General features: G+C 43.0%; 1 protein-coding gene across 3 annotated transcripts in view; it reads left to right on the top strand.

The window, feature by feature from the left end:
- Window positions 1–24,415, top strand: part of DVL1 (dishevelled segment polarity protein 1) — a 106,804-nt gene that overhangs the window by 34,913 nt on the left and 47,476 nt on the right. For all 3 annotated transcript variants that reach the window (XM_009460906.2, XM_009460907.2, XM_087755458.1), the window contains exons 2-3: window positions 4,440–4,509; window positions 20,805–20,926. In XM_009460906.2, coding sequence (XP_009459181.1) covers window positions 4,440–4,509; window positions 20,805–20,926 — 192 coding nt within the window. The remainder of the gene's footprint in view (window positions 1–4,439; window positions 4,510–20,804; window positions 20,927–24,415) is intronic.

Here is a 24,415-nt window from a genome sequence, read left to right as displayed (position 1 = left end):
CAGAAGGCTAATGCTGTGATAGTGCGCGTTGTTTTGTAAGTGGTGATTTCGGTGTGCTCATTCCTATCACGAGGACAACTGAACCAGTCTGTGCAGTATTGCAGGGATGTCCTGACTGCCACCGTAGGTGTCAATTTTAGAAAGACCCCCAAGCCTTTTCTCTGGAGAGAACCTCACAATCAGTATGTTTTTTTAGTCCTTGACTTTTGCCTAAATCTTAGAGCTTGATGCAGAACTTCTGCATGTGATTTATGGGATGCAGTAAGTGGCGTTTCCTTGGGCGGGGGGTGTGTGCGTGTGGAGATACTGTCATTTAAAACATGTGGCTGCCAAGATAAAATTATTGCAGCATCTTTATTTGCTGATCCTGCAATTGGATCTTTGCTGGGTGAGTGTTCTCTCCAGGACTCTGTGAAACACAAAAGATAATGTCTGAATTCGAGTCGGTCCACTGGGGCTGGAGATCCATTCAAATGTTGAAACCCTCTGTCTGCACGCAGCATTTGCAGCTCCAGAATTACAGGTCTGAGAGCTTCATTGAATCGACAGAGGTTTTTAAAGCACTGCGTATTTGTTGATTTCTGTGGATTTTATTCTTAATTGTCTCTTTAGAGTCTAGGTATAAATGACTAAAAACAACAATGAAATCATATGATCTGTTTCCTGTTGCCAAAAGGTGAAGGGAGGACAGATGCATTAGGAGTTAAATGAATATTTTAAAATGTTTTTCTTTCCAATAATAAGGCAGGGGTGAAGTCTGCCTAATATTGTACTGCTAGCCATTAACAATGCAAATAAATGTGGAGAACGAAGAGAACGTTTTTTCCTCCTTTAAGAATGGATTAAAATGTGCAAATGGAGGTATTAGTGGTGGTGTTATTTATTCCTAATTTTCCAAAAGTAAGATGGAAAGAAACTCTTTGCCCGTTTGCTCTCCTCTCTTCTCCTTCCTAACCAGTTTTTTTCCCCCTCATAATACGACACTGTTTCATGCATAGTCAGTTGCTTTGTGGCTGTTGTGGTTTCTTTTACACAGCAACAAGAAAGACAAAAACATAAATAAAGGAAAATGTGGTTGTGGAACCACAAATTTTTATTGAGTTTGACTAGACTTCAGGTTGGCTTTTATAAAGCTTAGAGATTGTCCAAAGCAAGTTGTCCCTGTTCCGCTGTGTAGGGACTTGATGCCAGAAATCTATTTCTGCTATGAATCTACTGTTTGACTTGGGACGAGCACACCGCCGTATCTCCTCTCTGCCCGTACTTAGACAGTCCCCACTCTGAAGAGCTTTCCTCTGTGTACAGTGCCTTCTTCAACAGTTCCTAATTTTGGTTGGAGCCCTTAGGTAACAAAAAGAATGTCTTGAGTATTCACATCAACATGTAGTAGTAAAGCCTTGTATTTAAGAGCAAACCTCGTGTTTTTGCAGTTCACTGACTTTCCATTAGTTACAGTTCCTTCAAGCTGTATAGTAAAAAAAAAAAACCCAAACCAACCAAAAACCCAGCTAATTCTCCCTGACCTGGGCAGCCAACTTCGTGAATATCCCTAGCTCTTCAGAATCATGAAACAAGCCCCTTCTTGGCCAAGTGACTCCCAGGACTTAGCAGAAGTACTCAGTGGGTCTCGGCTGTCATACAGCCTTAGTTTATTTGGATCTAGGCAGAAATGGAAGAGGAGAGCTCTGCCTTTAAAGGAAGCCATGGGTTTGTGAACGTTGATGCTATTCCTGTAACTCTGATAAATAAAGTACTATGGATTCAGTGAGTTCAGGTAAACTCTGTGCTGGACTACCCTGTTGAAGTAGAGAAGAGACTAAAATGGATTGAAATGTCCTGCAAGCTTGCTGTGTTGTGTGGCACTATTTCTGTACATGAGGCTGCCTGAAAGGGGAATTTGACAAGTCCTGCATTGGAATGCTTGCATTTCAGCCCTACTTGAGCCCTTGCTTGTAGGATTAGAAGAATCCACAAGAATCTTGCTACAAGGAAGGCAGCAGGAGCATCTGTAGAGATGGTTGCGTAGGGCTTCGGGTTTCAATAATTGCTGTACAGGGTGTGTGGTGTAGCGTGGGATTCTCTGTGCTGCCCTGCCTGGGGCTGCCTTGCTTCTGCCAGATGCTGGGTTTAGAGTTTGCTCCAATTTGCAGATTCAAAAAAAAAAAAAAGGCTTGAAAGGAAGCTTGTTCTTAAGGTCTGCTTTCTAGGCAGAAGTGATTCATGTCCTATTGTGGGAGTGAGGGTATGAGAAGGGAGTCCTGTAAAACGGTGACTCTGTGGGCTCCTGTTTTGAAGAGTGATGTTATTCTTACCCTTCATCGGAGAAACCAAATGGGGAGCTAACTGCCCTGTGTTTCATCTGTGTCTCCTGACTAGAGACAACCGGACCAAAGTGTTGTAATAGATGACATGGACCTTTTCTGTCCTGTCTTGTGGGTCATCATTGACAAAAGAGAATCCATCAGCACTGATTCAGGGCTGCGTCATCTTGCGCTGAAACTACTGAACTTGAACAATGAAGCAGCCCAGCTGTTTTACCAAATCCTATAGTCAGGATTTCAGAATTAGCAGAGTTCAATGGTTCTGATTTTAAATTAAGTAATAAAGCACAGGTTGAAAAATGAAGCACCACTCAGGCTGGTTTCCGAAATGGTGATTCTTCTAAAATTTCTCATCTTATGGTCTCTTCAGAAGCCACCAGCAATGCCTATTTCTTCTCTAAAGACAAAAACCACTTCTGAGAGATCATGGCCTTGTATAAATGAGGGAGGTTTGTTAAGGAAGCTGATGCAAATGCAGGGTTTTCTTGATCTCAGGCTTTGCTGCTTTAAATTGGAACTCTCCAGCTTAAAGCAGCAGTCCTAAAAAATATGGTTTAAAGCGCCCTGCTGAAAGATGACATTTGTAATTGGTTTGTAGAGCGAGAAGCTGGCTCACCGGGGGCTTGTTGCGAAGAGTGCTTCAAGGCAGCAACTAATTACTCCCAGTAGTACTGAACCACCAGTTGGTTTTGAACCTGCTCTTTTCATCCGGATGATTCCGAATGAAGTGACCCTGGTGTAGTCAGCAGCGCCGTTGTTTCCAGGTCCTGGACGGGACTTAGGGAGGCCTCCTGGAGTGCCTTTAGCTGTGCAGGCTACTTAGTCCAGGAGCTACAGGAGAACTGGAGGCTCGCTTTGCCTCTGCCAGACTTGATAAAGATCTTGCTGACTTAAAATGTGATTACTTTACTTTCGAAGAGGATGAGTGAGCGCTGAATTGTTTGAAGAAGTCAGAATATCTTTTTATAGCTATAAATATATATATATATGGTTATGACTGGCTAATTTCATGAATACGAGGTTGTTAAATGGGGGCCACGTTGGTTACTGGGCTAGTTAGAAGAACAGAAACATCTGAAGTAACTTCAGTTGCTGCTGAATTGGAAGCTTGGAATTAAGTCTAATGAAATGGGAGGGTTTCTGTTTTCTCAGTAGTTGTGTCATTTATATTTGGCTATGACCAATCTTAAACTATTGAAACAAATGCTGATTCTGAGATACTGAGTCACAGTAAGTGTCTTCAGAATGGAAAACCTTATGAAAACCCTTATGCTGGTAAAACAAATGGGTGATTTTATTCTCCTTAATTATAAAGGTTTGAGTTCTGGATTCAGCTTTTTATCAAGAAGCCTTCAGAATGGCTCCTAGCCGAATGCTATATTGGCATTGCATCGGTTTAAAAAGAATGGGCTAGGGGAGGGAAGTCAGAGCCACCGCTGCGCCTCTGTGTTTGACCATGTCAGCTCTTCCCCTGACGGGCCAGGCCTCGCTCGGCCTTGCTAGCCATTGTGAAACCGTCTGGGAGTGAAAGGAGGGAGGTATGGGGAGCAAGAGGGGCGTGTGGCTAGCAAGAGTGGGAAGAGAGCTTGAGTTAATGAAGAAGGTTGAGACGCTCGTCTGATGTACAGGAGATAGGGGTTCAATAGGAAGCTTGACCACAACTCCTTCAGTGCCTTCGGGGGAAGCTGCTGTGTTTTGGCTCCAAATCCAGTCTAGGAAACTGAGCTAATAGTCCTTTCTTTGCCGACAGAGTGGCCTTAACTTGTGATCTCTGATCTCTGACACACAGACTGCATAGCACAGTGGGATTTTAATCACCATCAGATCTTTAAAAATTGTGGTGAGATGGAAGACTCCAAAGCGGGAAAAACGCTTGTAATTACTTTTGTGCCTACCAGTGTGGGATGGTTGTCTGGATAGGTACTATTGCACCCTTTATTTGTACTTGCTTCCTTTGTTCTAATAGCCACGTATTCTTTAAACATAGAAGACTTGCTGATACCAACATTTTAGGAAAAATTTGTATTTTTCCTGGACCATTTAAGAAAACCACTGTCCCTTCTGATCTCATGTAATTTCAAACTCTTGATATTTTTTTTTCCTATTTTTTTTTTCCAGGGTGGTAAAGGAGGAGATCTCGGATGACAATGCAAAGCTACCTTGCTTCAATGGAAGAGTGGTGTCCTGGGTATGTTGGCTCATGTGTCTGTATGCATATGTTGTTTGGTACAGTGAGCACAGTAGCAGGGTAGTTGGTACATGGATCCTGATTTTTAGAAGTGTCTTGAATCTCAAATTACATGGAAGCAAAGGCTTAGTTTTTCATTATATCTGTAACATCCTGTTATTAAATAATCTATTTTAAAAATTAGAGTGAAGTCCACAAAGGTGTGCAGGGCTGAAAAGGTGGTTTAAACATGAAATCTTTAATGTTAGTAACATGTTGTGTCATCTTTTCTTTCCCTCTGTTGTTTCTCTTCCTTGCCTCTTAAGTATTACTGAATCTGATGGAGGGCTCTGAAATAATGCTGTAAAACCTCGCAAAATAAGGCTGGACTTCTAAAAACATTTACCTGCTTACCTTTTGTTGAAACCAGTAAGACCCAAGGTCTAATCCTTGTTTAAAAAAAAATTTAAAAAATGGTCCCACAACATAAGGTTAAACGTAACAGCCAGCTTGCTGTTGGTAGGAGCGTGGAAGCACACTTTTGTCTGTGTTACACAGTTAATAGAGTTCTGCCGAAGCATTGAGTTTTAGTACTGTCACTAAATAGCCAAAACAACTTCTTCAAAGACAGCTAAATGTGATATTCTAGGGGATTTTGGTTATGTTATTTTAATTTCAATGTATCAGTATTGTGGTAGTGCCTGGAAGGTTTGAATGAGGTTTAAATCTCTGAGCTAAACATTGTGCATGCATTCAGTAAAATGACACAAAAATTTATAGCTTTGGAAAAATAAGCAGGGCAGAGGAATTTGGGCTGTAAGTAATTTGTCCGGTTACAGAGGAGGTCACTGATCCAGCTGTTCATCCCAGTTACTGTGCTGCTCAGCAGGTCACATCTCCCTTATTCTTTCTGTTGTCTGTTTTTAATGTGTTAATTTCTCCAATATGCCCTGATATTTGTTTGTCACCTAACTGTAGTTATTAATTACTGTCTCCTAAGTGTTACACGGCCCTTCGGGTTGCTTCCAGTTTAATGAACAGGTGACCTGCACTCCGTGCTGAGCTGAGTGCTGAACAGCAGCGTCCATCTGTGCTGTTACTATAACAGTTGGTCGCTTCTCCACATGCCGAGTTCTTTAGTCGGGTTATGATCTACTTAATGAAGATGCAATAAAAGTGTGTTGCTCCCCAGGGTTACTGTGTGAAATACAGTAATTCCCACCTTCAGGTTATGTTTGAGGCACAGATAAACACACAGATAAATTTGGTGTTTGGCCGTTACGTGAACATACTTCTCTGCCTGGGGATAGGAGGTTTACCACTGTGAAGGTTGATTAGAGTGGTTGTGCAGCTTTAGGCAGAAAAGAGGGCACTAGTGTTTCAGATTTTAACATCAAAAAAGCATTTGGAACATAGTCTGTGATTTTAATATCCTCTTTCAAGCTGACCTTACAATCTTTGGTATCGGGAACACAATAGAGGACAAGAAGAATTGTATGTTTTCCCCAAAACTCAAGTCTGACTCGAGTATGAAATGATGTTTTGTTAAGGGCTTGGCTTCAACAAGTGATGCAAGTAGGGCTAGAAATCACAGTGCCATGATATGAGAGCTCTGCCGAAGTAACTAGAGACAGCCTTTCAGCACTGGATATGTGTTTGGATATATGCTTGCAGTCTTCCTATTTCTGGTAGGATGAAGGTAAGCAAGAAAGTAGTAGTAGGAAAGTTGGTTTACAAGAGTTTTTTCCAACTGCACAGTTAGGACAACTGAGGCTACTTGAGATTCTCAGTTGGAATGAACTGCCATGTGTCCATCTATTTCTCCAGTCCTATGCTGATTTTAGGAGTTGAAGATTCTGCTCACATGTTTGCGAGTAGCCCTAAGATATTTCAGTATCCCAGTCACCGAAGTTATACAGGATAAGGAAATCTGTCTGGGCCTTGCATATAATCGTGCTGGGTAGGTTCTAAGCCTGACTTTGTGTAGACAGGATTATGTGTGCTTTCACTGTAAAATCAAATACAGTATCGATTGCATGCTGTTGCCCGCAGTAGAGTGCACGTCTGCATTCTATTATTGTGTAAGGAAAGTGCAATATATCTTTTAAACATCAGTTTGATTGGGAGATTGTTCTTAAGTAGTGATGCCTTATGGTTCATCAAATACAGCCCCTGCTGGGTTCTAAGCAGCTGAAAATGTTGCTCATGTGAGGGCAAGGGCTGGCAGATGAATTGAGCTCAGCTGTATCATACGATATTATCACTTCTTTCTGCTCTAAAATTGCTTTCCATTTTAAGGCACTTGGACTCTGGCAACTGTGTAGTCCCAACAGGTTCTTAGTATTAGGCAAGCAAAGCGCATAGCTTTCTAATGCATGAACTTAACCTTAGTCCTCCTACACACCCAAATGTGTACAGAATATTAAGTGCTTATTAGATTTTGTATTAAACTGAGGTCTTAAAAATTGGGAGAATGTTCTCCCTTCAGTCCGTACTCTCTGAAAAGTTAGCTGTTTTGTCTCTGGGAAATGCATTCAGAAGGAAAAGCTACTTTTTTTGGTAGGACCTCTGTACCTTGTTTTTGGCCTTTGTGCTCCAACCTTTTGACTCAGCAGCAATAGCTGCTGACCAGTCACACTGGTTATTACAGTGTGACTTTAAAGTGTTCCTAGAAGTTCCTAGAACTTAGCCATGTATTTCCACCCAGCAGTGGGTGTTAGGCAACTAAATGCCTTGGTTTGAAAACGGATGAGTGTTTCAAAGCAAAGTTACGCTGATATAAACCTGCGCTGCTGGGCAGTGCTCAAGGGAAAGAAATGAACACAACGGGGATCTGCCTACTTGCCTTCACAAAGAAGGGGAGATCCCCATGTGTTGTGCTCCATGGAGGAGTAAATTGGTTGTCAAAAGAAGTATTCATTCTCTGGAATAAAATCACTGGCATTAGAGAATAAAATTAATGTTTAACCAACCAACCAACCAACCAACCGTGGTCTTTGAGACCTGATGGTGCACCTAGAGTGCTGTGGGAGACAGCGCAAGGTTCTTTCTTAATGAGGTTGTTGGCTTACGACCATTCCTGTACGGGAACTGAGCATACGGTGGTGTTAACTTCTCCGAGTCAAGGCTGAACGTATGTGCTAATGGGCACTGGTGTGGTATGAGGTCCTTTTTTCTTTGAGGGGCTGGAGATGGCTGAAGGGCTCAATGCTGCTGAGTATGCTACTTTCGGGATACGCTTGAGCTATGAATGTTGGTGGTGCTGTTTTTGTCTTCAGTCCAAGGATTACTGTGGGCTATAGCATGGTGTTCTGACAGTATGGGAATAGGTTGTACAAGAAGGGATTTCGTGTGTAATTAACAAGCTGAAGAGAGCATCCCAAAAGCTTCAGATAAAAAAAGGGTATGAAGATGTCATTTATGTTGCCATAGTGTGAGAACAGCATCTGTTTTAAAAGCAAAGGAGCAGAAATGAAGAGTAGCTCTTATCAGGAGAGCAAATTAATCCTGAGAACCCCTTTCCTCCTTCTCAGCGTGTAACACTTGCACTGTATTTGCTCCTCAGTGTCAGTCCCTCCCGGTTTCTTCCCCTTTCTCCCATGCTGCTGAACTGATAAATATTAATTCAAACAACAGGTTGATATTCGGCTTGCCTTCTGCATCCCTGAGCTCGGTCTCTTCTTCCCAGTGCATTCAGGAGCATGGTAGTGTTTGTTTTTATCGATGCGGTCTAGCTAAAGAATGTATCTTTTGCATTGGTGATTCAATACACCGATGATTCATTCCAAACTTGTACACGCTATTCGGGCTCTTCTGTGCAGCGAAATATGACTCAGGTTGTTCCAACAAGGGCCAGTGTTCTCGGCGTTTAAGCAAAAACAAACCCCCAACCCCAAACTATTCCACATGAATAAGGATGTGGATTATTTCGTTCCCCTTTACATCCCAATTCTTTAACCTCTTCCTCCTTCCATCTCCCAGCCAAAAACCCAAGGGCATTTGATCTGAGATTTGATCTGAGATTTGATCCAAGTTGAGAGCTGAATTCCCAGCTTCTTAAATACTATGAAATATGAAAATACATGCCTTTTCTGTTTTTCAGCTGAAAAACAGGAATATATAAAGAACAGTAAGATCAGAATAAGAATATATATATGTACCCACACACACACGAGTTAAATGTTAGGTTTTAATTCTGTGACTGTTACTATTTTAATTTCTGAGAAACGTTACAATTTCTGAAATGCATTTTAAGAATGAAGTAAATTTATTGTGATTCCTGTTCCAGTATAGGTTGCTGGCTGCTTTCCCAGTGTAGAAGAATGCAGAATCCTTGCTCCAAGGATTTGTACCTTGTTTCAAATCTTCCCACCAATTCCTACCTTTTACATTACAGTTTGGCTTGGAGGCTGCAACCAAGATGAATGTCTCCGCTCCTTTCTTTCTCCTTGTGCCATGCACTGCACATGTGCATGGTGGGAGACACGATTGCTGATCTAGAGACCTCAATCTTGTATTTTCTTTGTATGTCACAACTATTTGCTTTTTCCACATTATGGGTGGGAACTGAGACACAGAAGGTGTTTTTTTTTTATATGGGTTTTTTCTTTCCCTTCAAGGTCATGTAGAAAGTCTTCTGCAACTGGCAGCAGACATCTCATCGTCTGTCTACTTAATCTTAAAATCTTCCTTCTAGCTAGTTTTTTAAAATGAGTGTATAGGCAAGTTCAAGTTGAAGGTAGCTTTTAAAAAACTTAACATTTTACTTTCTTAAACCTTTAATGGTGGTCCTGGTGGACAGCAAGCTGACTGTGAGCCAGTGTCATGGTTTAACCCCAGCCAGCCACTCACCCCACCCAGCCTCTCACTCCCCCCACAGTGGGATGGGGGAGAGAATCGGAAAGGTAAAACTGAGAAAACTCGTGGGTTGAGATAAAGACAGCTTAATAGGGAAAGCAAAACCTGCGCACGCAAGCAAAGCAAACCAAGGAATTCATTCACCACTTCCCATCGGCGGGCAGGTGCTCAGCCATCCCCAGGAAAGCAGGGCTCCATTACGCGTAACGGTGACTTGGGAAGACAAACGCCATCACTCCGAACGTCCTCCCCTTCCTTCTTCTTCCCCCAGCTTTATATACTGGGCACGACGCCATAGGGTATGCAGTAGCCCTTGGGCCAGTCTGGGCCAGCCATCCTGGCTGTGCCCCCCCAGCTTCTTCTGCACCGGGCAGGGCATGGGGAGCTGGAAAGTCCCTGACCAGTATAAACACTACTTAGCAGCAACTCAGGCATCAGGGTGTTATCAACATTATTCTCATCCTAAATCCAAGCCACAGCACTACGCCAGCTACTAAGAAGAAAATTAACTCCGTCCTACCTGAAAGCAGGACAGCCAGCAACGGGCCTTTGCAGCAAAGCAGCTCGGCAGCATCCTGGGCTGGCTCAGGAAGGGCATTGCCGGCAGTTTGACCGAGGTAATCCTTCCCCTCTAGCCGGCACTAGTGAGGACACATCCGAAGTGCAGCGTCCGCTTCTGGGCTCCCCAGAACAAGGGAGGCCTGGACACCCCGGAGCAAGTCTAGCAAAGGGCCTTGAAGATGGTTAAGGGACAAGAGCATCTGACATACAAGGAGAAGGTGAGAGAGCTGGGACTGTGTAACTTCAAGAAGAGAAGGCTTGGGGAGATCTTATCGATGTGTATCAATACCTGATGGGGGAAGTAAAGAAGACAGAGCCAGACTTTCTCAACAGCGCTAGTGACAAGACAAGAGACAATAGGCTCAAATTGAAGTAAAGGAAATTCCGTTCAAACATAAAAAAACCTGTTTTCCACTGAGGGTGGTAAACCACAGCTTTCCCAGAGATGTGCAGTCTTCATGCTTGGAGATACCTAAAACCTGACCGAACAAGGTCCTTAGCAGCTTGCTCTAGCTGACCCTGCTTTGAGCGGGGCGGTTGGACTGGGCAACCTCCAGAGGCCCATTGCAACGTCAGCTGCTCTGTGAACAATTCACTGCTTTTTCTGTAGCTTTTCTGATACTTACATCATCCTCTGTAGTGATAAGACTAAGGCAGTTTCTACCTTTAATAGACAATATAAAGACAAATTTGGTTTTCCCAAGTCAGAACACAATCCCTCCTTCATTTCTTATGTCTTTTCTTTAGGAGAAAAATGAGTTCAGTTTGCCTTTCTTCCTTAGGTGAAATAACTTTAGTTCGATGATAAACGGTGAAATAATTTTTCCTCTTAATGCCAACCCAGGAATGTAACACACACGAATCGGTTCAGTCTGAGTCGGTAGCCAAGTGTCTAACAGTGAGAATGGTGCTCTTGCAAAGTTCTAAAAGCAAAATTTAGATGTGTGGCTGAAATTAATTGTTTCAGAGAATATGTACTGTAGAGCCAGTTGTGAGTGTGCTATAGCAGCGTAGGCTTTTCACACTGCTGCTCAGCAGCAAACGACATAATGCATTATAAACCCATATATCTCAGCGGAGGCAGAGACAGCATAGATCGTTGCAGGTAGTATGGATAGATATATTGCTTCAGAAGACTTAGACTCTTTCCTCCCTTCCCACCCATCAGCTTGTTTCCAAATTTATATGCCTATCCCACTAGTTTGGATTCAGTTTATAGCTCTGTTCGAGACCACGCAGTGCACCTTTTGCAGATGATGTTGACAGGGGCTGTTGCCGCTGCTGAACAATCAGCTGAAACATCTGTGCCTGACCTGCATTACGAATTGCAAATTACTTTTTCCACACTAACACCCATAAAATTGCAGTGCTTATCTGCCTCTATTTGCTGCTAATTACTGGAGGAGTTTTATGTAAATCTTACTCTAAGATAATTGTTCACAGTTTTGAACCCTTTAATATCCTATTCACTGGAACTTAACAGATAATTGCATACGTATATTTCAAGGCTAGCAAAGCTGGTCTTTACCTTTTGGAAAAACTGTTTTGGGCAGGGCTATTTTATTTTCTGGTTTTTAACGTGATGGGCCTGAGCTTTCTTTGTCTCCTGTGTTATAAAATGTGCATCAGTTGGTAGCAGACAGCTTGGGATTCTTTCAGAAAACCATCTGTGATGAATGTCGTCCTCACTGTGAATTACTGCAATGTATACGGATTTCACATCAAGATGACATACTTAAAATTGGAACATGAAGTGCCCACGATCTAGCTTAGCTGTCTCTTCCCCTGCACCTCCTCTCTTGACTGATGTGAAGTTTACAAGATGACTGACATTTAGAAATTTGAGATTTTTCATCTTTTTTAATAACATTTGAATCCTTCTATTTGTCATAGGTAGGACCTTTGATCTTGGTGTCATATGCAGGACTGATTTCCGTGGGGGGAAATGTTCAAGGGAGGACCTGCAAGTCTTCAGTTGTTGCTAACTTTTGCTGCCCTGGGAACCCGATGTATGGCTAGATTAGTATTGAATTAGAATCACTGCTCTTAATTAACTATTTAAACCTCCACCCCATCCCTCCTGTGTCCTGCTTGTTTTTCTCCTCCACATCTTAGATCTTGTCCTTTCAATTTTGGGGTGGGTTTTGTTTTGTTTTTTAAGGACTAAATAATTTGGGACAGAGGGCTACTACTTACTAGATTCCTTTTCAGTGCTTGACCTTGAGGTTTTTCAACAATATAGAGACTAGCATTAATTGTATGGCAGAGTTCTTCATCTAGTAGTGATTACACAAACACATCTTCTGCAAAAAATAGCTGATGCATGTGCCTGTTCTGCTAAGACACACACACACAGACACACACACACCCCCACACACCCCATAGGATACAATTTTTCTCAGGATAATTTGAGTTCTTTGGGACTGCTTACCTGAGTGAAATTATTCATGCATTTGTGGTTTTTTCAGGTTCAGGTCCTTACTGGGCAATTTGGAAAAATAGCTTTCACGGAAAAGAATATGTTACCTTCAGGCTTTTTGCAAAAGCTTAAAATGTTTTTCTGTTCCCTTTGCACGGGCCAGGGACAGCCTCCCAGTGGAAGCTGGGAACGTGGAAAGAATTGGCTTGTGGTTGCTGCCAGATCGGAGCCAGCCGGGTGGCCTCTGCCAGCAGTCTGCACAACGTGGGTTGGCTGTTATCTGTGTTTTTTAGGAAGGCTTTGCAACATCTGGGAACAATTCCCTGACTGGCTGCTGGGAATGTGCACTTTCTCCTATTGGCTGGCAGTGATGTCAGAGCCTTCTGCCAGTCTTCCTCTCTCTTTTTTTTTCTTCTTCTCTATTATCTGGGTGCCAACAGATAATACTTGTCTTGTTTGTACGTAAGCTTTTTAGACACTGTATTTGCAATTGCAATTAAAATTGTTGGGTAGAACCATTTAGTCTTCTGTCACACAAGGCAACGCAGGAGCTTCAGTGTTAAATGATCTTCAGCAAAGCGCATTGTTGCCTTTCAGTGCTGAGCTGAGGCCGTGAATGAAAATCCACAGGAGCAGATCCTTGTTGATTTCTTATATATGAAACGAACTGATGTCAGGCCGTGTTCCTTCTCCTCACAGGTTATGTACAGCCTCGTTCATCTGCTGATAGACTGAATTACCACACAGGAGAAAATAGAGCGCTGTGCATGAAATCTGACCCAAAGTGAAGAGGATATTAACACAGTATTGTATCTTCTTCCAAGATGTTTAGAGCTTATAAAGAAGGGAGGCAGGATCACTGAAAACATTGCTAAGCTTTAAGGTACCTGAATGGGTTATTAAGGAAGGATCTGAGTCCTAGTCTAGGAGAATGAAATTCCTCTAAGGGGCAGCTGGGGCTGGAGTGCTGGGATCTCTATGAGCAAGAGATGGGGAAGAAGCAACCAGGTAACCATGAAGGATGGGGGACTTGAAGAAAAAATGAAAGAATGTGCTGAATGAGGAAGCTTCAAAGCTCTACGATCTTGTGGGTCTTCTCTTCGCTAAAGTAATGTTGGGTGGTTCTGGTCTGATACGCACAAGAATTCTCAGATTAGATTTAATCCAAGTTTGAATTGAAAGATGCTGTCCTGTTTCTGACTGTGATCAGCACTAGGTGGAGGAAAGGCCTGTCAGGAAATGTTACTTCCTTAGCCGCGTGGCAGAAGTGCTTGCTGTCGTTGGCAGAAGCGTGGGTACACTCAGCCCAGGTCTCTGCATTGCTCTGATGTACACAGGTACCTGTTTTTAGCTGGGGTGAGGAATGCGTAAGCTCTCAGAAAAGCAGTCACCAACCTGCTGAAAAAATCTGGAAGAGTGAGACGTGGAAATAGGATTATAGGGTTGCAGATCCTTTTTTTCCCTCCGGTTCTTACCCCACGTGTTCTCCAAGAGGCAGGTGATCCTGTGCTTAAAGAGAACTTGCTGCAAAGTGGCAGTCAAGGAACTTGAATTTGTTTCACAGCTAGCCTGCTATACCGTGTCATAAACAAACACCTGAGATGCTTAACAGAATCTGGGAGTAATCTGAGATATTATATGTCATGAAGATACAGTATCTTCTCTAAAATGATAGAAGGTGGCAGCTGATAATAGATAGAATTGACAATTTTATTTTGAAACCCAGTCTGCATCTTTCTGTCTCTGAACACTGAAGAAGGTCACCCTTCACCTGGCAGCCACAGTTTTCTTAAAGTTGTTCCTTTTAGCCCGTTACAGCTTCTGATTTCCAGGCTATATAAGCTTGATCCTGTATTCTCTGAGTATCTGCGGTCGTGGTTGGACCAAACCCCGAACAAATGTACTGTAGTTTTCAGCAGGAAAAAAGGGGGAAGCCTAATCTGCCCGGCATAGACAATTTCTCATTACTAAAATAAACATCACGTTCCTGATAGGCTTTTGCAGGCCTTCTAGCAATGTGGAGTCCCGTTGCCTTTGACAGAATTCCTGGTGGAATAACGGGCCTCATCAGTAATTCCTTTTGTGCAATTGGCCCTTCGGGAGCAGCCTTCGTGTGGATAATGGGCCATGTCTCTGAAGCTTTGATTTGGGATTTGAGATGTCTGTGACTTTATAGGAGATAATTACTTTCAACTTGTAGATGAATGTGGCTGTTCTGAAGTTGCTGTCAAAAAGACAAATGGCTCTTTTGGGGTATTTCTTTAGTTACTGTTATTAATCCCTCACCTCTCCCTGAGCTGAGAGAAGTACCAAGAGCTGCTGCTGCTCTCAGTAACAGTGAGAATTTAAATATTGTAGTTTTCATGCTGGTAGACTAACAAATATTTAGCCACATGAGAATATGAGAGCCGAGTGTACCAGCGTTCGCTCTTTCCCCTTCCCACTCTGGTTCTTATTGTCTGGTGTCCTCAGCCATGACGTTGAACAGACTGACTCCTTGAGCTGCCTTCGTGCCTGTAGTTTGCTAAGATGTCTGCTGAGTGCTGAGCGCTGTAACAGGCAGTCCTTGGGTAATTACGTGAAAAGCGTAAGCAAATGTGGTATAGAGGAGAAAAAGGGAAATGGAGCTACAGAGAGGTGAAGGAATTGATCCAAGGGCTCACTGCAGGTCAGTAGCAATAATGGGAAGCAAACAAGGCTCTCCTGGCACTGTGAACAGTCACCGGCCTGGTGTCACTGGGTGGCTCTGGCTGGGGAGCTTGAGTTTTGCTTGCGTTTGGGAGCCCGGCCATCTTCCTACTAATTGCTCTTCCATCACTTGAATTTGCTTAGACCATGCAGAATAGACTCGTGTGCGGTTTGCTTTTGTGCCTGTACTGGGGCTTCAGATTGGAAGTCTAGTTGCTGAAGTGAGCAGTGTGACGCAGATAGTGAACTGGACACTTACTTCTGCAAATGAGTTCCAAGGTAACTGTTTCTTAGCAGGTACCTAGCAATACTGGGTAACCTTCTCTAGCCCAGAAGGAAACAGGCACTTTTTCTCAGAATGAATAGGCTGCAGGTTTTGTTACCGCAGCACAGGGTAGCTAACTTGCACAGCACGCTGTTGGTTTTACTGTCATGAATTGGAAGTGGCGGTGTGGGAATCACTGGGGATATCAGAAGAACATAAGATTCCTTTCTAACATGCCAGGGTTGATGTGCTTTCTCCACTTCCCGGGAAAGGGTTAGTAGTGAGCGCGATGGTAGGACCTCCCTTGAAAAAACAAACAGCATTCAGTATGATGGAACGAATGGAATCAGCAGTTACAATTAGTTCCACAATTCTTTATTACTTTCCTCCATGTGCACCGCACCGAAGACATCCACGTTTCACACTGAAATGCAGTCCTTTGGGGTGGAACCCGGCAGCTGTTTCGCAGCCCACAGGCGTGCTCTTGAACAGCACACGGTACCAACACAGTTCAAGTAAAGAAATGGATTAAAACACCAGTCAAAACCACAGCGGGAGCTTGATGGGTGAAATACACTGATCAGGGCTGGCTTCTGGCCGGGAAGCGGGGGTTAACACTACTTTTCTTGCAGAAACACAGTGAGAAGTCCATGTGGCAGTCCAATAGTGCGCTGTCTTCTCCGTTCAAAGTGGTATAATATTGGAGTGGTATAATATTGGAGCATTTTATTCCTACCATAGCTTGCCAAAGAAAAGGACACAATTTATCTTAAAGCTGATAGGATACTTAATGATTTAGAGTGTCACTCGTTGTTGGAAGAAATGAGGATCTGCCAGCTAGCTCAGCAAAGCAGGGAGCAGCAATTCTGTGTGCCCACACCTGTAGCCAGGGCAGTGACACGTGAATTCTGTCAACAAGCGTACCCTCCGCAGAATTCCTCCTGTCCTGCAGTCACCATCAAACCCTCGTCAAATGAAAGGCATTTTGCGAGGTGCCTGGAAAGAGGCAGGGCTGCTAACTTGCTACGAAGCTCCAGCTGAGTCCAGTATTCCAGTGTGTTAGGTGTTATGCTGCCTTTCTGATCCTTTTATGTTTCGGAAAAATCAGCTAGACAGTGCAGTCTTAATCATTTTGTTGTATGTGGCATCTTCTGCCGCAGATTTTCTTCTCTAGCACAACAAATGTTTGTCTAATGCTCTTTTCTGGTGTTTTTGTTAATTTGGTCTGCAGCCATCCATTTATATTCTAGTGCTCTTGAACACAGAGATCTGTAAGTCAAGAATGAAAGCTTTGATGAAGGGTGAGTGCTTCACTTGTAACCAGGTGTAGATCCGGACAGTCTGTGTCTTGTTTTAACCACGTAATTGCTTCAAGCTCCCTTGCTTAAAACTCTGGAGTCAGGTCCTCTTGCAGGACCTCCCAGGTCCTGGTTATCATGAGAGTAAAATCATGTTAGGCAACCTATTTAAACTGTTAGACTCTTGGGGTTTTTAATTTATTTACTATTATTCGTCAGAGGCAAACATTTCACCCTAAAGGATGTGTCTAAATTACAGTAAGGGTACTTTGTGTGGAAATGCCTGAGCGAGGCTGCAACAGCAGTACAGGCAGTGCAGCATGGATCTTAACTTGGGAAGGTAAACATGCAAAGTTCTGCATTGGCCACTGCGTTATCACGGCTGTTGCGCTTATGATTTACTACTTGAAATCTGAAAGACCTTTATCTAGGATTAACAAGCTACTCGGAAACAGGAGATATTGCTGGTATCTTTTCTTGAGTTGGTATGTGTCTCGCGTTCTCTGTATCTGGTAGTGAGCTGATTCAGATTTGAAGTGGTATATTTCCCGAATGCAGCTGAAAGATTAGTATGGGTAATTTCTGCAGCCCTCTTCCCTTTATAATGGTAATGGCATAGTCTGAGGCTGTTTGTGACTCTAATCCCACTGAAGGTCAATAAGAAGCGGGTACCCAGTGCTTTATCCCTCAGGAAATCACAGCTCAGGGGCAATATTCACAACGTAGCTGCTTTGCTGCAGTGGATTTTGCTTCTGCTCAGCAGCACTCCCGAGATGGTCTGCACCCTCAGTCAGCATGGTGGGCTTGCCTTCATAGTGGGTTCTGCATTGCCAAGACTTCTTCCTCCAGGAGCAGGGAAATACTAAAAACAAATATCCTGAAATATGGAAAGGATTTGTCTTGTTGGCTCCTCTCTCTTTTTGCATCAAGAGCATCTTTGAGACAGGTGTTGCCATCAGCAGAAAGGCTTAAAGAAGGAACGTGTTTTCCTCCTTTCAAGTAACTCGGGCCAGGTGCTTGTTTGCATAGCTTGATACAGTTGAGAACGTGAAGGGTGAGGGGATGTATAGATCTTGCCTACACACGGTTTCTTTTATTTTCCTTTTTTCTTCTTTTTATCTCTTGGATTGATTTTGTTAGTGAAAGCACTTGCACGGAGATTCCTCAGGGAATGAGCCAGGCTCGGAGACATTCTTGCATCTCCATAATGCCAGCATGCTTTCTAAACATCTCCCATTAACTTCCCCACCTGAAAGAAAGAAACCTTAATTATCAAGTTATTAGGAAAGCTCACACTATTTTTCCCTTCAGTGTTTCCTCTGTTGCTCTTGCTTTGGTGATAAGAGAGTTTGAATAATGCAGCTGGCTCCACGTGGTGCTGGAGAACCGTTTTGTCTTCAGGCAGTTCCTTTTTGACAGTCTGTCTGTGTTTGCCTTCTCATATTTATGGTATAGGCTCTTAGGAGTAATATACTGCATCCTGAACACCAGTCCCCTCCTATCCTGTTCTCACTCCTTCTCCGTCCCCTTCTTTAACAGCTAGCATCTGTCTAATGATTATGTTAGAATTAGGCCTTGGTAAATTAACCAATTATAATTGGAATCTCTTATATAGGGCTAGTTCTTCCCCAGCTAAAAATAGAGGGAAGCTGAGACCTTGTTGCCTCTTAGGGAAAGGTAATAATCTATGTTGTTATTTGAGCATTTCTGTAATTAAAGACCTTATAATCATATTGTTCAAAGAGACTCGGCAAAGTGATTAGATGTCTCAGGGGACTGGTAACAGGATATAAACCTTTTCACCTCGAGGTCACTAGTTCAAGTCTAACTTCTGTTGGTAGTGGCCAGAAAGTGTTGTGTGTGGTCAGTGGACTGTTGAAATATATGAATTCATTTTAGCTTACTTTCTGATTGGGCAGGGGTTTTTCCCCCATTCTTGCAAAAACATTCGAAGTATAGCAAGGAAAGTAGGGAATTAGATTAGGATGTGCGAAGCCTGAATTTGCTTTCGGGACTGCTATAGACCTGTGTGAGGCTGAGCAAGTGGCTTCATTTTGCCTCGATTTGCCCTCAGTGCGGCGTATCGGCAATGCTGCCTCCCTGCCTGCTTCTTGATCTTGTCCGTTTGAAGTGCAGGCGGTCCTCGGTGGGGTTTGTCTGCACAGGATGCCCAGCTTAATGGGAGACTAATTTTTGTACGGTCATTTAAAATACTAACCAAGTCTTTCAGTTGGTGGAATTCTGTTTTCATTTTGGGCGAAACATGTTGGTTATCTGCCTTCCTAGTTTGAACAGTAGAGGACTGGACACTCTTTCTCCACCATTATGCTTTTTAATAAAAAATAACCACTTAATCTAGCAGGTGGAGTTGAATTAGAACTGGAACTGCTAATTGGGAATCACCACATTCTGTTTACGGCAATAAATTAAAAGGAATCTTGGACCAGTGCACGTTGTTTGTTTTTTTGTAGTGGTGCTTTACTCAGTGTATGGTTCTTCTACCGTAGGATTTAAGTTGCATTTAGGCGTGTTAATTATTTTAATCTCAGTTGTACAAAATCAGTAGTATCCTGCCTTTCTGGATTAGGAAACTGAGGCACAAATGCTGATTTTCTTATAAAAGATTTACTGAATCATTGGTAGAGAAAGGACTCTGTCTGTCTGGTTCCTGGGTGTACACTTCAGCCAGGAGCTTTTTCCAGCACTAGTAAGATTAAAAAAAAAAATAAAATATCAGTTTCACCTACGTGTACAAAAGGATACTTCAACATGATGCATCTCTGTCTTTTTTTTTTTTATTTTATTTTATTTTAAGTACAGAAAAGTAGATACTAACCTGGTAGATAAGTGGATAGAATCAGATCTTAGTTAAATGCAAGATCCTCTGTCAATCACGGTATTACGGTGCGCTGCAAACCAGGAGGGTGGGGACAGGAAGAGAGACTCGTTCTTCTTTCTCTTGTCTATTTATCTGCTGATTGAAGATGTCGCACTAGGCACACGGAATGGAGATGGTCTTTCTGTCCTGAATTTATTGGAAGTAAGATTGGGTATAGTAAACCTGTTGTGTGCCATGACCATCCCTGTGATCCGTTCGTTATCCAGGAGCATCCCTATTAATGACTGAGGATGTTGACAGGATACAGAAATAATACGCTCTGGCATTAGTTGTTATATGAAGAATTTACACCCCGCCTTGTGACGGGATTGGAATATATAATAATTCCCAAACGCACCAGGCTGTACATAGATGCTTGGTGTTTGTAATGAGAGGATTGATTGTTGCAGCCTATCTTCAATTAACCTATTTCCATGGGAGTGCTGGGCGCTCTGCAGCCTTTCCTTCTACCCAGGTCGACAGGTTACCAGGCACCTTCAGCTGCCGTGAATGTAAATGTCAGCATCGGAGGAGCTGTGAAGGTGATGGTTACAACAGTGTAGTTTTATAAAAGTTTTCAGGTCATTATGAATTATAGAAGAGTGCACACTGCATATCCTGGTTTTCGTGGCATGATTGGAAAGTGACTTTTCATATCTGCAGTTCTGCCTTAAGGGAACATGAAGAGACAAAATGAACACAGAGACACAAGTATGGTGAACATCAGGAATCTGGTCCTCCTAAAGTTTATGGCTGTTGAGATTCGGTGGATTTTGGTTTTAATTCCAACTCTTAACAGAGATGGCGGCAACTCTGAGATTTGGTGATTGGTCCAGACCAGAGTGTGAATTTTTGGGGGTTTTGAGGGTCTTTGTATAAGAAATTATACCATGTTTGGGGTGTCATACTGTCAAGTTTCAGCTTTGGCTTTTTATTTTTGTCATGGCAAACCCAGGCTCAGTGTGCAGTCTTACAGTGTGCGTGCATTTTGCAAGGAATGCTGACAACTTGCTTGCTTAGGAAACTCAGAGAATGCTGTAATGACGAGTCACAGAAAAAGTGCACTCCCTGCCTGGTGTGCTTGGTGGTTCTGAGATGAGAAAAATTTTGTGATGCTTGCAGGAGTTTTGTGCATGTCCTAGCTGATGATGTTTTCATGTTCAGATTGAGTGTAACCTGATTTTGTGGAAGTTCGGCAGGAATCCATGCAACTGTACACTAAGCACTTCCTTTCCTCTGGTTTCCCTTAGATCTCACAGAATATTTAGCAGAGCAGTGGCTGAACACCTTATGTCAGAGTGGAGAAACCTGTACAAGTGTATGTAATTTTCTTTTTTTTTCTGTTGACAGCTGGTCCTGGCTGAAAGCTCCCACTCTGACACAGGCTCCCAGTGCACCGAGAGCCACACTGACCTTCCGCCACCCATTGAGAGAACAGGCGGCATTGGAGACTCCCGGCCTCCATCATTCCAGTAAGAGCAAGTTGTCTTTTTTTTTTTTTTATTTTAAACCAAAAAATGCAATTCCTGTCTCTTTCTTCCCCACATTTCTCCCTATTGCTGCAAACCAGCTAGGTATTGTTAGAAAAATAGTATTAGAACTGAGGAATTCAAAGGGGGATGGGAAGAAAAAAACCCTGTCTTTGTTAGAATGAAATATATATTCTATATATCTCATTTTGAAACCCACTGTGGAAGAGTTAAGTAGAGAAGGAGCGCAAAATGCTTTTTGTAGCGTATGGATGGCAACCTTTTATTACTGTGTTATGTGTATTTACCTAGTATGCAGAGCCAGCAGAATACCGATAGCAAGAGCAAAAATGTACGTAAGGAATAATGCCTCCTCCATGCGCCTACAGAGGCGAGCAGCTTGAACGGTGTATAGCCAGACGGGGAGTGATCTGATTTAATGGTAGCCCTGTTATTTCCTGTTCTGCCTGCAGAGCCAATGTATATCCTCAGAACGCCTTCGTTTTCAGGGAGGCCCTCTGAATTGACACAAGGAGGATTTAAAGCAGGACCTGGTTCTAGCTGTGATCATAGTCTATGTTTGGAGAAGGAAATGTGGTCTTGATTTGCCTGGCGTCATGTGTTTCCATTGCTTTCTGTGATATCTGTTGCCTGGAAGAGCCCTTAGTGTTGTGTATGAGTCTTTTACAGATAAATGCCTTCTAGAGGGTACAAGAAATGTTGGGCAATACTAACCCTGCCTGACACTGTGTGTCTTGCAAGGGCTTTACTGCCCTCGTGTGTTCATGAATTGCTTGATGTTGACTGGGAGAGGCCTGTATGGGTGCAGTCACATGGCCTGCAAATATAACTAGTTCTTTGTCTTCCTGACCTATACCTACACGTAATAGCTGCAAGATCAAACTTTATGTAAAAAATAATTACATTGTAGGTTAGGCACAAGTCTGTGTTTGTGGAACTACTGACTGCTAATGACTGTATGTATTCAGAACAATGAATTTAAGCTGTGCTCTGCTGATGCACCTGCTGTCTTCCACAGCGTTCTGAAAATCTTGTCTGCGTCTTCTTGCCGTCCGCCAGCACAGTGCTGCAAGTGATGGTATCTTCATATGAAAAAGCAAATGTGGGAATCCTCAAAGGGGTGAAGTAACTTACGCAGGGCCTGCTGAGTCAGGAGTAGCAACACGGGAGGCCATGATTTCTGGCTTGTGTTCTCATTCCTAGATAAACCACCTTCCTTCTCTCTCCCCCATCCCTTTTTTCTTTCTTGTTTTAAACATCAGTAGAGAATCTGGCTTGTGGGGAGGTCTTCTGGACTAAAACTTATTCTCCCTTAATGCCTTTTTTGGTTCTTCTCTTCACAATTGAATGTCTTAATGTTTTATAGTGGTTTTTGCTGTTGTGTTTTATTTTTTCAATCCAGAAGACAGCCTAATGAAGACCTAAGTTTATTTCTATAACACAGGGCAGAGCATCTCACTCAATTATTCTGCATGAAGCCCTTAATTCTGTTTCGCTATTAGAATTTCATTTTAAAACACACCCACTCTAGGTTTAAAGATTCCGAGTGATAAAAGAGTCCACCATATTTTGAAATTATTTGTTTCTCTTGGATAAACTAAATAAGTTGAGCTGCTCAAGTCTTTCATTGTAAAGCGTGGTTTCCAGAAATTGAATCATGACTGTCGTTCTCTTCAGGTCACTTACAATTCTCCAGCAATTTTTTAAAGTTATGTTTTGTGGGATTTTGGTGTGGTGATTCTGCAATAGTGTGTGCCGTTTCTGCATGCTGTCTCCTTGGATAGTATTGCCATTTAAGAGATCAGCAGTGCAACCCTGTAACTTTCACAACTGTCGCTTCAGTATTGCTGTATACTCACATATTACCTCCCCTTCTGCAAGTGTGACTTACCTTCTTGGTTCCTAAATCCCTGAGGCTTTTTTTAATGCTATTCAAACTACCAGAGATCTGTCATCTCCTGTCTTCCAATCAACACTGAAGAAGGGGCCTTACTATATATAAGAAGCCCCAGCTGAGCTGGGTGTTGTAATTGTACAAACAGAAATGCTGCTGGACGACAAAGAATACAAGAAATAGATGAAGCAGACAGGTCAGCAGGCAATACCATCCAAGGGAAGGAGATCCTTATCAGAGGTGAAGTGGTAATCTCAACTAGCTGCCTGACAGCATTGATGTTTTGCTTCATCATTGATTGAATCCAAAGAAAATTTACTTTTTCCCTCCCTGATGAGGGTTCTGAAGTTCATCCTGTATTTCATGCTCCACTGCTTCTGTTCAGTGGTTGCCAAATCCGCTTTCACCTGAATGGGTGAGGCTGCTCCTGGTTTAGCGGGGGAGATGCATGACTGAGGTGAGACCAGGGATCTGTGGGCTCTCTTTCTTACACAGCTCTTGGGTATGTGCACTGCAAATGGAACTGGATGGAATTGGCTCAGCAATGAGAGAGGAAACAAGCCAGCTGTGAGGTTCCTTTTGCACCCTTTGTTAGGGTGTAAATCACCTTTTGTAGGCGGGTTTAGCCTAGGAAGCGGTTTAGTGGTGGGAAGCGTTAGTAGTAGTCACTAGATGGTGCTGCCGAGATGGCTGGGAGCCTCGCAGGGTGACCCCAGGAAACCGGCACCCTCTTCCCTCCTCAGCTGTACTGGACCGGCACAAGAAATGCAGACGTACTTGTGACAACACTTAAATACATACTTGCGTTTTGGTAGCTTCATTAGGGCTTAAAATGTGCAGTTCAATGCCTTCTTCCTGATTCGGGTGGTGGGCACATCAGTACATTCCATTAGTGTCCAGAGAGCGTGTGGGAGTGCAGAAGGCTTTTCAGCAGCCCTCTTGAATGTAACACCACACAGATGTGCTTACGCATACACAGCTCTGGCTCCAGCTTCCACAGAAGCCCATGGGCCCTGTTGGTTAGATCATTGGTGGTTTAATTCCCTGTGTAAAAGGTGCATGGCAGTGCATTCCGGCCTCATGGAATTCTAAGAGAAATACATGAATGACTCTGATGCTTTGGTGTAAGTATGGTGCTGGCCATTATGTGCTCTGTGTGCGTAAGTAGGACGTCAGGCACAAATACCAAGTGCAAAGGGCAGATGTGAACTGCGACTCCTTTTTAAATGGGTGGTATCTGTGAGACAGAGAGGAAGAGTTCGACCCGTAACTTTCTACAAGAAATCTTTCACAGCAGAGCATTAGCCCATGTCAGATCATGCAGTATTATATTTTCAGGAGCTTCAGATCAGTTTCTGTGATGTAGTACATTAAAATGAGCTATGGCCTTTGCCAGCACTCCAAGAGGCTTTTCTCATTTCCTTCCATGTGAGCGCTTCAAGGTGGCTTATTAAATGTAAGAATAGCAGAGATGCATAAAACAGGTTGAGTCTAAGGAGAAGACTAAGGAGCTAAGCTAGTTCTGTTCAGCAGGGGAAAAAAGAGCATCTCCATCTTCCCCTTTGCTCCAGCCAACT

Source organism: Nipponia nippon, unplaced genomic scaffold (assembly GCF_047370975.1).
Source record: "Nipponia nippon isolate SJK-2023a ecotype South Korea unplaced genomic scaffold, ASM4737097v1 scaffold_19, whole genome shotgun sequence".
NCBI classification, from domain to species: domain Eukaryota; kingdom Metazoa; phylum Chordata; class Aves; order Pelecaniformes; family Threskiornithidae; genus Nipponia; species Nipponia nippon.
The sequence above is the reverse complement of the archived record's forward strand: the minus strand, read 5'-3'. Positions and strand labels throughout refer to the sequence as shown.